The sequence below is a fragment of the Trachemys scripta genome, chromosome 2 (assembly GCF_013100865.1).
Source record: "Trachemys scripta elegans isolate TJP31775 chromosome 2, CAS_Tse_1.0, whole genome shotgun sequence".
Classification (NCBI taxonomy): Eukaryota; Metazoa; Chordata; order Testudines; family Emydidae; genus Trachemys; species Trachemys scripta.
In genome coordinates this window covers 193,347,698-193,362,399 of record NC_048299.1, presented here as the reverse complement: position 1 = coordinate 193,362,399, position 14,702 = coordinate 193,347,698, and the positions used below count along the sequence as shown (strand labels likewise).

At 41.1% G+C, this 14,702-nt stretch overlaps 1 protein-coding gene across 1 annotated transcript; it reads left to right on the top strand.

Moving 5' to 3' along the window:
- Nucleotides 1-3,828: 3,828 nt before the first annotated feature.
- On the top strand, nucleotides 3,829-8,497 carry MC5R (melanocortin 5 receptor). The gene is made up of 2 exons (XM_034762555.1): nucleotides 3,829-3,982; nucleotides 4,940-8,497. Exon 2 carries the CDS (start codon nucleotides 5,022-5,024, stop codon nucleotides 5,997-5,999), a length of 978 nt encoding a protein of 325 aa, XP_034618446.1. The 5' UTR covers nucleotides 3,829-3,982; nucleotides 4,940-5,021; the 3' UTR covers nucleotides 6,000-8,497.
- Nucleotides 8,498-14,702: the final 6,205 nt, after the last annotated feature.

Here is a 14,702-nt window from a genome sequence, read left to right as displayed (position 1 = left end):
GCTGCCCCGTGAGCTGCCCCCGCTGTCCCACGAACTGCTCTGGCAGCTGCTCCACTCTGCTCACCGACCTGTGAGCCGCTCAGCTCTGCTCCACTTCAGCCGTCCCTTGGGCCACTCCCACAAGGCTCTGCTCTGCTAGCTGCTCCTCCAGCCACTCCGCTCCGCTCGCAAGGCTCCACTCTGCTCGCTGCTCCGCCAGCCGCTTAGCAATATAGCTTCAGGCTCCCCCACTAGCTAACACAGCCTCCGTGATCTCAGCTCTTTTGTGATTTCAGCTCTTAGCAATTTCAGCTCATAGTAGTAGGGGAGCCCCAGTGCTAGTGCACCATTGGCCCAAAGTGAATTCAGCTCAGCAGTCGGTAACTAGACTTCTAATGGAATCAAATTTAGCTCTGATATTCAACAGTGGAGAGAGGAGGTAGTGCAATTGGTGTTTCAACCCCTCAGAGAGAGGCCCATCCCATCAGGTACAAATATCTGTCCCCATCCTCTCTCTTTTCACTGGGTTTTGTAACCCATGCCCCTTGTCAAGCAAGTGCTACTTAGGTAATGGTGAAGGACTCCCTCAATCCTTCTGTCATACAACAGTTCCACTGGCCTTGATTCACAGAATCAGGGTAACAAAACTTTATTCTTCCTGCCCCAATAACAGAGAAACTGGGGATCCCACACCAGCCAAACTAACCACTTTGAGTTGCTGTTGTTTCATGCCAGGCGAGTGGGTGTGCCTATGCAAACAAGATCAGCCCCTGGAGTTCTTTTCCACACTCGCCATAATTCACCACCAGATGTCAGGGTAGAGCTCATCCTGACTCTGCTTACACTTATTTGGAGAGCTGAATATTTATTGGCCAAACAATCATATCACAATAGCCTAGGAATAATTTGAATAACATTGTTGAGAGAGATTTGTCTTTCTTTTACCATAGAGTGAGTGGAGCAGGTTGTAAGGGCTAGAATCTCTTTTTGGACAATTTTTTCATACTCACTTGCCATCTAATCCAGGGCAGAAGTTGGGCCTAACAATATAAATTGTGCCATGTAGACACAACCAGATGTAGGGAGTGGTGCAGAAATGACACTGCCCCATGGCAAGCAACTGTGCCTCAGAAAGGCACCATGCTTCCCAGGGCCCCATAAACGTTCTGGGGTGGGTGTCTGAAATTTGGGATGCACCTTTTTGTGCAGCATACCTCTCCACATGCAGCCACACAGCTCTGCTGGCTAGCGCATGAGGGAGGAGAAAAGGGAGTCCTGGATCTGCCTGCTTCTTCTCTTCCACAGGTTTCCAGAGGGAAGATTATAAGGTGCAATCCCTGTGCAGGGGATCTGATTCTGGGGAGGCGTTACATGGCCTTTGCCAGGGAGAAGCTGGTAAATTCTTATTTCCTCCAAGCCAGCACTAGATTTCAAACACCAGTTCAAGAGTCGTCAGATCTGCTGCCCAGTAGAAAAATAGGCATTTGCAAAATTCAGGCCGAGTAGCAGGATTAGATTTCAAACATCCTCCAAAATTTAGGCATGTTTAAATCTGGAGTCTTGGTTCAGGTCCAGTTTCCACCAAACACTTTTAATCTAGAATAGGGTGTTTAACATTATTACCATTTCTTGTTGGCTGTTTATACAGGACTAAAAGTGTACATGGCACTTTAGAGTGGCAAAGGCGGTAAGGTGCCTGCTCAGATATGTTTGCCGTCTCACTCAGATGGATACAATGCAGGACATGTTTTATTTGGAGTACTCAGGAGTTCTCGTTCTATTAGAGAATGACTGGGAGATTAGGGGGAGGTAAATGCAGCTTGATTCGCTGTTCTGATTAATTTCATTAGTAGTATTAACTATCATTGTACAACAAATACCTCACATGCATTTAAGGAATCTAAGGGACAAGCCTCTGCCCTGTGTGGATTTGCTAGTGGGAACAGCACTTAGCCTTAGAGCGGGGGAGTCAGCTGTCTTGCATGCGCTACAGGTAGATCTACAGGTCACTATTTTAATGTTGGATAGGGGTGTGATTTTTTAAATAACATTTTTATACACTAGTAAAAGTCCTAGAGTAGGCATGGTTATACCAGCAAATTAAAAAAAAAAAAGCTTTTGCTGGTATAGTTTAGTTTGGTCAGGGAACTGGTGAACTCTACTGATAGAATCACTCTTTTGCCAGTAGTTGCATCCCACTAGAGGGGTTGGCCAGTACAGCTGTCCCTGGATGGCTATGACGGCAAACCTTGTTTAGCACAGGCTAGACATTTTCCAGCGGAACGTTTTTTGTCTTCACAAATGCTGGTTTGTTGAAATCAAAATGTCCTGGGTGACCATGCCAATTCTGACAAAATTCAGGCAGAAGCCAGGCAGGTTTCCAGTGTATCCTTGCCTGCCAAGGAGATTTCAAAACCTGCCTTGTTTCCTTTTAGCACACCTGCCTGGCTTCTCAGCAGCCTGACTGGAATGGGGAGCCTGGAAGTCTGCGAGCCCTGGTTTGTGGCTCTTTGGCAGAACAGGCTCCCAGGTCTTTCAAGGTTCCCAGCTCCAGAGGAGCCTGGCAGGTTGGCTCCCAAGGCTCCCAGCTCCTCAGCAGCCCAGAAGCGCTGGGAGCTCCCGCTCCCAGACTCCTCAGGCTATGGGCTGCCAGGGCTCTGGGCAGCTTGGGAAACCATAGAAATGTTTTAGAAAGGTTGAAATGAAATGTGTTGACTTCTGGGAACTGCTAAATTTAGACCTGCAGCCCGAGCCCTGTGAGCCCAAGTCAACTGACCCAGGCTCTGAGACTTGGTTTTTCTATGCAGTGTCGACATACTGCATAGTCACAAACCTGACCCACCAGTCTGCGTTCCACTCACAGGACAAAGTGCCTGCCCAGTCTGGGTCATCCTGTACTGCCCTTATGGGCTAGTCTCTACACCTAGTGCCCATCTGGCACCCCTCCATTTGATCCCCCAACTCGGAGGGGATCCTACTAGTAAAGGTAGGCTTAGCATGTTCTTCTTTTATGTCTTTTTGCAGTTCTGTTTAATGACAGTGTGGCTCTTTGTTGAAGAGTGCATATAAGGCAAATGCTAGGTGTTAATAAAAATAAATAAATAAAAGCTACCACAAAATTCTGTTCCTGTGCTCTCACTGATTTTGGATCGATGATTTCAGTGGAGACTTGTTTTCAATCAATACTAAAAATAATAGGGAAAGAAAAATAGAACAAGTGCATAAGTGTAAGAAAACAAGCCAAGCAAATACGCCAGTTATTTATCATTACACACACACACACACACACACACAAATAAAACAGTTTGGGAGCAGGACCAGCTCTGGCTTTTTTGCTGCCCCAGGCAAAAAAGCCTCCGGCTGCCCCCCCCCCCGGCGTGGCAGGGGAGGGCGCCGAGCCCGGCCGCGGGCCGCTCTCCCCGACTGGCCGGAGCGCAGGGGAGCGGGGAGGGCAGCCTGCCGCGGCTCCGCTGGCGACCGGAGCCCCGGGAGGAGGGCGGAGAGCCCGGCCAGAGCTCCGCTCTCCCTGGCAGCCAGAGCGCCGGGGGAGGGCGGCGAGCCCACTGCGGCTCTGCTCTCCCCGGCGGCCGGAGCCAGAGCACTGGGCCGGGCCGCCCCCCTCCAGGTGCCGCCCCAAGCACAAGCTGTTTGGGAGTGAATTCTGGATTGCAAATAGCTGCCAATAAAAAAATAGAAGTTGAAGTGCTCTACAAGTGTGAGCCACTGGGTGGTGGTAAAAATCCAAGCCTTCAGTAATAAAATGTGTGGGAAGAGAAGTTGGAGGTAAAGAAGGGGGTAGAGGAGGAGTCACAGATTGAGCACTGAAGTCATTAACTCTCTGAGACTATATAAGGCAGTTGCACAGTAAATAGTTTATACCTGGGCAGCCTTGGCTCTATGAATTTGAACATTCTTTTTTCATTTAGCTCTTGAGGATGGACAGGCAGCTAGAGGGAAAGAATACAGGATATGAAGAGAAATAGGATCTGAAGGAACAGTCCTGGTAAATAAGTACAACTGCTTCTTAATTGTATAGGAAATGTTACCTTTTAAAATGGGAGAGTAATTTATCTTAAAAGTCTTTGAATTTTATTTGCACTGACTGACAACAAGCTAAATATGTTCTGCTTATTAAGAATTTTATTGCTTATGACATTCCTCTCAAAATATTATCATTAGTGGGGAAAAAAAGCCTTAATTAATATACCCATAATTTGAATAGAATACCCATGGTTTTCCTGACAGAAATTCCCTTGTGATTTTAGTGGGCAAGTTAAAATATTCAAATCTTAATTACAAGAGAATAAAACAACGTGAAACCTGAAATATATAGATTTGTCTTGTTTAATGGTTTAAAACAGTATTGTTAAGCTGAGCATATTAGTCTGGAGCAGATAAGCTGTTTATATCACAAGTTATGCAAACTTAAGAAGTACAAAGGTCAGGAAAAATATTTAAATCTTTTGCTTAAAAAGGCTAAGTCATTAATTCTTGCAGGAATTCAAATTTTATATAAGTATGATCAGATGAGAGGATACAGTCTGATTTCAGTTATGAATAGCGTATTCTTATGGATTTCAAGGCTGCCAGGATTGAGACACCTGTCAGATACTATTTGTTGTTCTGTAGTAATTTAGCTGAAAATATTCTGTGTTCACCAGAATTTCCAGATAAAATGTGCTAGCTTCAGGGAAAGACAATCAACATTGGAGAATGAGCAAAAGTCTGAGGAGAAAGAAAAAAGAAGGGGAATAAATCTCTCTATTCGTTTGTGATTTTAATTTCCCTATGAGCAAGGATAGCTGGAAAAAATCGATGACAGGTTAACTTAGACTAAATATAGAATGTGGAGCAGTTGTGAGCTGTATATACTGAATTAAATACAAATATTTGATTCCATTTGATATTTGCTTTATCAACTCCTATCTGTTTTTGTCATGTTGTCATATTTTTTTGGCAGGCTTCTTGCCTTTCTGGAAAATGTATTTACCACCCTGCTTTACAAGTCCTTTGGAAAGAAGAGAGCATATTTGCCTCCAGAGATGAACTCCTCCTACCAGCTACACATTCCAGAACTTAACTTGAGTACTTTTGGCATCAACTTTACGGTGCCTACTGTCAAGAACAAGTCATCACCATGTGAGCAAGTGGTCATAGCAGTGGAGGTGTTTCTAATCCTGGGCATTATAAGCCTCCTTGAAAATATCTTGGTCATCTGTGCAATAGTTAAGAACAAGAACTTGCACTCACCTATGTATTTCTTTGTGTGCAGTTTAGCAGTAGCTGACATGCTGGTCAGTGTTTCTAATGCTTGGGAGACCATAACGATATATTTAATAAACAATAGGCATCTAATTATGGAAGATGCTTTTGTACAACATATAGACAATGTTTTTGATTCAATGATCTGCATATCTGTGGTGGCTTCCATGTGCAGTTTGCTGGCTATAGCAGTAGACAGGTATGTCACAATTTTCTACGCCCTGCGTTATCACAACATCATGACAGTGAAAAGATCAGGGCTAATCATTGCATGCATATGGACATTTTGCACTGGCTGTGGCATTATCTTCATTCTTTATTATGAATCAACTTACGTTATCATTTGTCTCATCACAATGTTTTTCACCATGTTATTCCTCATGGTCTCTCTGTACATACATATGTTCCTCCTGGCTCGTACTCATGTCAAGAGAATAGCTGCTTTGCCTGGATACAATTCTGTTCATCAAAGGACCAGCATGAAGGGGGCTATCACTCTGACCATGCTACTAGGCATCTTCATTGTTTGTTGGGCTCCGTTTTTTCTCCACCTCATCCTGATGATTTCTTGCCCTCAGAACCTCTACTGTGTTTGCTTTATGTCTCACTTCAACATGTACCTCATCCTCATCATGTGTAACTCAGTGATTGATCCCTTGATCTATGCCTTTCGTAGCCAGGAAATGCGGAAGACCTTCAAGGAGATTATTTGTTGCTATAGCCTGAGAACGGCCTGTGGGTTGTCGAGCAAGTATTAGGAAAATGCATTTTTGAATGAGGAAACCAAGATGCAATGTTATTATTTATCAGGAAAATCATGCATCAAAATTGTTAGCATCTTCTTGCCCTATTTCTGCTGAAGGAACTATAAAATGTCTTAACACCTTATAGTTGTAATGAGGATCATATTTTTATGGAAAGCTGTTTTTCTAGTTTGATGTTATTTGGTTTATTTCCTCTTCCATACACACCTATAACTCTAACTGGCATTAATAGGAGTTAGCATATGCATGTGTATCAAGAGAAGAATAGAACACTTGGGGCCAGATTCAAGCCAGATATCTTATAAAAGTAGCAGAAATTTCATCCTTTCCCCTCTTTGATTTTTACGGACAGGGTACACCAATATGTAGATGTGGGTAGGATATCCCTATTTGCCTCACTGCCAAATGCAGTGAGCATTAACTAACACACAACCAATACATGGGTTTCTAGTTACATTTTCTTTGGGTACAACATGGCTCATTTTGGCTGTCCAGTGTGAGAATGGACAGGTTTCCTGTCAATTTCTTTATTGACATAAAACCAGAAGAATAACTGATCAGCATTAAGTGAAAAGTATAATCTGTAAATGTCAGTGTCCATATGCCTCAACCAACACAATTATGAACAAGAACTTATATATGTATATATACACAAATTTTTGTATCCCAATCATGATTGTTGCACTCACAAAATACATACTACACAAGAGGTCAATGTAATTGCAACATTTCCCAGTATTAAGCGCAGTATTTTGTGACACCTGTCTGTAGTTGTTGCAGTGTTCCTATTACTGTATATCTAGGAAAAGGTGTACCACATGCTGGTTTTAATGCTGCAGTGGTTCATCCTAAAGGCAGCACTGGATATGGGTTTTTCTGGGCCCTGAAATGAGTACAGCATATATGGCTTCAAGGTAGACAAAGATAACCCATGTAACATTTTGTGGGGAGAGGTTAGGCCAATGAGCATGTCAGAGGCAGCAGGAAGATTGTCAGATGCGGGTAGATTTGGGGAATTTATTATTGGAGAAATTTGGGTCCCCGAGTATATCTTTCATGATGGCCGTTACACAAAGTAGGGGTGGTTTTCAAGAGGGATCCCAGGAACATGGGAGAATGCCATGCCATAAATACCATGTTTATATAAGCCTAAGCCAGCATCTGATATGCTTTTCTCTTTACCAAGAGGCTGCCATTTTCATAAAATACAGCAACCCTCTTACATTTTGTATAAGCAATTTGCTTCCTGTTGTGTTCTCTCCAATATTATCTTCTGTAACAGTTATGTAATGTGAAGAATATTGGATTTGGTCACAGATGAAGAAAGTACAATCAAGGAGCCACAAAATATTCTAATTTCTTTTCCAAGGAATGATACAAATCTACAGAATGTCCTCCCAAAAGCTGGATTATTGCATTTAGATATAAAATATATAAAAACTCAGAGGAAACAGTTTCATAGTGATTACACATCTGAAATGTAAGTAGCTCACAAGAGTAAATTATTTCTTTCCAAAGTCAAGAGGTTACTCTCGCTAAATTGTCTCCAGTGAACCTGTTTCAAGGCCTCAACCAAAGCCCATTGAAGCCAGTAGAAAGACTCCCATTATCCCAATTGGTTTTGGTTTAGGTCTGTAGATCGTAGCATATTTCAGAAAAAAAAAACTTGGACGTTTTATTATAAATGTCAATTTTTTGCTCCAAACTCAGCACCTTATGCACAGCTAACTTCAAAAACACAGAAATCCAGAGATCCACACTCTTAGGACAGCTGAATATCTTCGTGTCTACATTTTCAATGTGGAGGTTTGTGGTATTATGATAGGCTATTATCAGCCTCCCTAACTTATACTTTTTTCTTGCTCTGCTGTGGAGATTGGATGATAAAGCTTTGGACATGTGTTTGGAAAGTAGTCAAGTTTACAAAATGAGGGCCATATACTGCCCTTGATCTGCATCCTCAGCTCCCATTTACATGAATGGGCATTTTACTCACAGTTGACAGACCTGAATACAGAATTTTAGTGCACCGATTGTATCAGGAACCCACCAATACTTTAGGGGCCAGATTCTTCCCTCAGTTACACCTGAGAATGGGATTTTACATTGGCAGAATTTTGCTTTAAGGTGAAGTTCACTCCAGTGCAGAGTTCACCACTTAAATCTCACTTTAAATAGCATGGATAGCAACTCTACACTGGGGTGAATTTCACTCTAGCTAGGGTGAAAATGAGACAGTACAATTAATTTCCAGCAACATAATTAAAGGCACAACAAGTCTTCAATTCACTATGTAAATAAACCATAAAATCCTCATTAGGTAATTCAGTTTGAAGATTTTATATATATATATATTTATATATATAAGGTCGTATTGTAAATAATTGTAAATCAATAAATAAGAAATCAAAACTGTAAAAGCTTTGGATATTTTCTTGAATTGTACATTACCTGATATTTTGTTTTTGCTCTGGAATTTTATTTTATGTAAAAAGATAAGTATCCGAGGTAATTATTAAAGTGGAGGGTTGGAAAACCCATTTGTTGTTGATTATTCACTGTAATGTAGTCTCTAGAGTTTATTTGGAAAATTGTCTGTATTTTTGGAGTGTTACTTCAAGTAGTAAATTGCAAACAGAATTCCCGAGGAATATTACACACCAGGATTTCATGTTTCAGGTTAAACTGATATTTAGTGATGAAAGCCTTATAAAAGAAGTTACGGGCTAACCAAGAGATATTTAAATTTATTTATTTGCTCCTGCAGCTGTTGACATCTTCTTTACCCATCATTGTCAGCTTTACATGGGGAAGGGGCTGCTCTGGCTTGACACTGATTGCACAGAATGGAAACTGCTAGCATCTGTAATAAGAGACAGGAAAAATATGCCACAATAGTGGCCCTGATTCTCTGTTCTGTCACACCAGTTTCAGTGGAATCATGCCAGTATAACTAGTATAGCAGAGTGGTGAATTAGGCCAGGCCCAGTGTTTATTGGTCATTGTGACTAACACTATTAAAACTAATGCTAAATAAATGAATACATAGATACCACCATATATACGCCTCATATTCAACAACTGAATGAAAACAAATGTACTGTTTTTGTTTCTACTAGAATATGAGGAGGGAAAAAAAGTGAGTATTCTGATTGTTTCTGGCAGTCATCATTATTGAGTTTTAATTAAAAGTATGAACCTTCATGCCAGTAACCTAAAGAGAAAACCACAAGAAAATTTTGCTCTCAGCAGCCCACCAATCCATGATATCACCCTTGCTCATGCTGTCATTCAGTTATGTTTCAACAGAGGGTCTGTCCACCTGGAAGACACATGCATAGTAACAACTCTGTAATAGAGCAGAGTGTTAACCAAGAAAAACAGCCTTACCTTTGAAGGGTAGACTTGATCACTACTTCTTCACTGATCCACTAAAAGGCCACTTCATGTTTGACCTGGTGGCAGTAAGATCTCAAAGAGTTATCCTCTGATGTTTAATTTATTTTTTCCTTTAACCTTAAACGCAACAGATATGACCACTATTATTTGCTGTATTGGATGTTTCCCCTTTCCCCATGTCAAAAACCAAGAGAGAAAAAGAATGGAAAACTTGTTTTGTTCTGTGTGGACACCAGTAGTGTTCTATTATGAGTCATTACTATACATCTCATTTATTCTGCATTCATACCTATTAAAGGAGATGCAACTTCCCCATAGAAGTCACGAGGGCAACTGATGTAAAGGGATAGTGTCAGTTACACATCCAGTCAAAGGAGATCAGAAGGAACTAGGAGAGTATTAGAAAATTGAGTCACAGAGCTGCACCATAACTCTGCCCAGCAAAGCTGAACTTTGGAATCCTCGATCCAAACTGGAGGACTGTTTTTCCCCCAGTATAACTTAAAGCAGCCCCACGGCTGCTGTAAGTTCTATTGGCTGCAGTGGACTCCAAGAGGCATGTTGTTGGAGTGTATGGGCATTCCAGCTATGACCCCCATCATGCTCCTGTGCTGGCTCTATGGCACTTGAAGATTTCCCTATGCCCTACACACCATAGTTGGTCTCATTGACTTGACAGAGGTACCAACATGAGTAAAGGCATGCAGGGTTAGGCCCCAAGTCAGACATTGTGTCAGTCAGATCGAGGAATCCTTCTCTCTGTTAATTGAACATTATCAAACTCTTCTCACTAGTAGAGTTGAGTGAATAATTGATTTTTCAGTTCAGTGGCTGAAACAAAACCAAAAAAAAAAAAAAAAAAAAACAGAAAAAAAGCTCCTTTTAAACTGAAACTGAATTTTTTTGAGGGGTTTTTTTTTCACCAAAATGAAAAACTAAAAACCAATTCACTTTGGGTCAAACAAAACTTTTGGTTTCACCTGAAATGAATCTTTATTTGTTTAGTTTCATTTTATTATGTTTTCAGGTGTTCTTTACCCCTTACATTATTTTAAACAATTAACAAAATAAAACGTCAAAACATTTTGTTTTGAAAAATGAAAAACAAACTTTTAAATGTTTTTTTTTCCCCATTTTTTATTTAGCCAACACTATTAGCCAAATTCCACTCCAATCCATAAGTAGTTTTGGTTGCCCTGAAACTGCATTTTTCAGCAAATTTACTATATGACTGAAAAATTTTGCTCATCTCTACCCACTGGTGACAGTACAGGTCACCCTCAACTGGACTTTCATATCAAGTTTAAATTGATTCTGTAGTAACTCTCTGGAAGGGGCGTGTCAGAGGGTGACACTGGCCTTTTATGAGGGAAGAGGCCAGTGACTGATCAGTTGACCTCCTATTAGGCTTAAAAGAGGGCAGCTGGACCCTAGATGGGGTGGTCCCTAAATGGGAGACAAGCAGCAGCAGCAGCAGTGGCGGCGACTTGCTCTGGGAGAAACCTGAAGAGAGCAGAAAGCTCTGGATGACCTCCCTGGAAAGAGGGAGAAATTTCCAGGAAGCCAGCAGAGGGAGAAGCATGCTGACCTTTCTGAGCCTGAGAAAGCTCAGGCTGGAGAGGGCTGAGAGCACCAGGGGGAGATGTCTGATAGCTCTCTGAGCCACAGTGCTGAAGATAAAGGGCCAGAGAGGGCTAAAGGCTGGGCTGAGAGGCTGGAGCTGCAGAGAGCCTGAGCATGGTGCGAGATGCTGGGGCTGTACATTGATGGACTATTGAGGGCTTGCTTTGTGATGCACAGGGAGGATTGCCAGGTTTGGTTGGATGTATTCCTGGAAGTTTCATCACATGACAGAATCTTTCATTAAAGATTAATCTTTAATTCCTGGCGACTCCAGGACAATCCTGGCTACCCTATACAGGGTTGATAGCAAAGGGCTATTTATACTCATAATGACTATTTCTGGGAACCACCGAAGGGCAAATTGAGGTAAGCACAATTTGGTGTGGCTGCTACAGGAGGGCACTCCAGGTGGGAGCTTGCCCTATAACAGGGCAAGGAATACATGTAAAATTAGAATAAAACAATGGAAAACTTAGACTCTCAGGATTTGTAAAATGCTACAGCTTACCTCCCTGAGAGATTTCAGAGGTGCAAACTACAGCTGGTGAACCATTTAAGTCTGAATAATTGCATGAGGTTATCATGTTCTAGTGAATTTAAGGAGTAATTAATAAACGTGTGATAGAAATTTGATTTATAAACTTGTTTAGATAATGGATGGATTTACAGGTGTTCAGTGTTGCTCATGTTCATTCCTTAGGTCCAGTTTTCACAGTTGGATTCACATTGACACAGAAGCCTGCCTATGCTGATCTAGGGGAAGACTGGCCTTTAGATGGTAAGCGGCAGCCCATTGTGGCAGGAACAATGTCTTTTTTTTCTATGGCATATATTAGAGAGTGCCTAGCACACTGATTGTACCCAGTAAATAATTACTCTAGTTGTGTCATTTTAAATAAATCACTGGGACTATATTGAGAGTGAATCGAAAATGTGTTCAGCTTAATGAGAAGGGGTTAGCGGAGGAAGTTCACATGTCTGGACTATCTCACCTGAGACAAGATTGGAATACAGACAGGCTGAGAACCAAAGACACCGTGGATAACCTAATGAAGGAAGTGGGAAATGCAACATTAGTCCCATCAAGCCTTCGTACTGTGAACCTTCAGATGGGAAAGCAAGGAATATGAAGAACATAGTGTTTATATCCAATGACATGCTGCTGAAAATGTCACTTTGAAAATAATGTTGATAACGTGTAACTGAATAGAATAACGAAAGGTGGAATAGTCAGACAAGAAAAGGAAAGGAGAGAACCTGGAAATTCAGATATTTTAAATGGTAAAGGATAACTAAATACATCATATCCAATGAAATGTTAAAGAATGAGAAGTGTTAGTGCTAGTGGAAAATCAGATTATTTGAAGGTGTACATATATAAATTCCCTTTGATTTTCTAATTCCTAAACAGTATTGACCAATATCTTACCACAGCCCTGAGAGGAAAACCCTGAAAATGATATAGAACCAGAACCACACCTTTAACTAGATAGATAGAATATTGCTCTATTAATCTACCTAAGAACCTTCCATTAACTTCAGTGGGTTTTGGATTAAGCCCTAATAGTATTTCCGTTATGTACTGCATAACACTATAGTGCCACAAATGATGGCAAAAGACTTGGTAGAGATTATGTATCTAATGCCATATAATTTTGTTGTTTTTGACTATGACTTAATTTCCCCCCAAAGTTATCCAATTGCTAATTGAGATCAAACCACAGCTGACATTTAATTCAACTATATTTTAGTTCTTTGTGCCAAAAATAAATAAATAAATAAACCTGAATTCCATTTTCTTTTTGAAAGTGTCACATTTCAGAGGCACATACCACCTTAGGGACATGTACCCCCCTGTCTGTACAGGGCACTTTTGCCAAGTGACAGGCCTGTATCTACCTGCACTTCTCCATAGTGGAACTCACCCCACTTTAGATTGGATCACCAGGCTACATCACTCCTGGTTCCCACAGTCCAATCACGCTAACAGGGTGAGTGATGCCTGAGACCCCTTTGCAGCCCCTCTTGAATGTACACTCAGGTGACAGGTTCTGCTGCCTTCACTGCTCTCCCGGTGGAACGCTGTGGTTCTACCACTCTCACAATGGATCGCAGGGTAACCCACCTGTTTCCAACTGTGTTAACACAACAGGCTCACTTGTATTTTGCAAGAAATGTCCCTCTGGCAGCCCGTGACCAAGAATTGATTAAAGTGACTGAAAAACAGCTTCTTCAAAACAAACATATTGTTTATTCTCTCTCAAAAGGTACATAACATTCAGAGAGAAGGGTTAAAACAACAACAGTCTTTAGGCATTTGGTTTCACCTAAATGTATCCTTTTCTGGCAAGTTTTGGTAGTTTCCACATAACCCAGCTACCTCCAGCCCTGGGTGGGGAGAGACAGAGTCCCCTCTGCAGCTCTCTCTTCTCTGTCTCTCCCGCTGAGCAGCTGCTACCAGCTTAGTCCCCTTCCTCTCTACGCTAGGGTCTTTAATATTTAATGCTCTTTTGATCCTAGGCTCAGTCCTGGGAAAAATTAACCTGCTGGCCTGAGTGGAGCCAGGCAGGTGAGTGTTTCCCATTCAATAGCTTCCCCATTGTTTCTTCAAGAACCTTGGTATTCTTTCTGGCAATAGCTCATCTTTTCATTGTTTCATTTTCTGTTTGTTTCCCTTCAGCCTTCTTTGATTTAACTCCAGGCAGTCACACAGGGTAATATCAAACAGGGAAACTGAGGTGCACATGATATTCATAATAATACAGATAACCCCTTCATTTTCCATAAAATGCAAATAATATATATTTTTTCTGGCTTTTCTAAATCAGAAATGGCTGTATAGATTTTTTTCCTCAAGTTTTCCCACACACAAAACTTACCACTGGATAAAGGTCAAGAATTAGAAACTTCAGTCCTAAAGGACTTAAAATAGGATCTGAGCATCTAAAAGGGTAATTCAGACTATATTCATACTGATTTGCAACCTTAGTATTCCTGCTAATGACATGCAACAACTTGTCCTGTTAGATCAGGAGACGTTTGGATTTGAATTATTTCTTAAATTATTAGTAAATGCTAATCAATTAAGAATTACTTATAGTTATTAATAATGTCTCTCTTCCATGTTGCGTAAGTTGGACATTACGCCGTGTTTGCCTAAGCGGCCTCAGTGCCTCATGGGAACTGTAGTTTGGGTATCTCACCCTCTCATTCCCTCTGTGAGCTGGGCCCGCTGTTTGGACTACATCTCCTACAAAGCACTGTTCTCTCCCCTCTGATTGATCTGCTGTAGTACATTGTGACCAGCATGCATCATAGGAGACATAGTCCACCCAGCCCAGCCTCCAGAGGATTTAGGAATGTCAAAATGTTTTGATGTTTCCAAATAGAAATTTCTGATCTTTGAAAAATTTGGATATTTTGACTTTTTATCCTGATTTGGGATGAAAACAAATTTTGAAATATTGGACTTTCCCACACAATGAAAATTCCAATTTTTGACCAGCTCTAATTTTAATGATATTTAACATTTCTACAGCACCTTCCATGACTATTTCAAAGTGTTTTGTCAACATTAATGAATTAAATCTCACAATATTACTCTGAAATAATATAGTAAATATAACACTGCCATTTTACAGGGTAGAAGAAGGGCAACAGAGAGGTTACACTAGC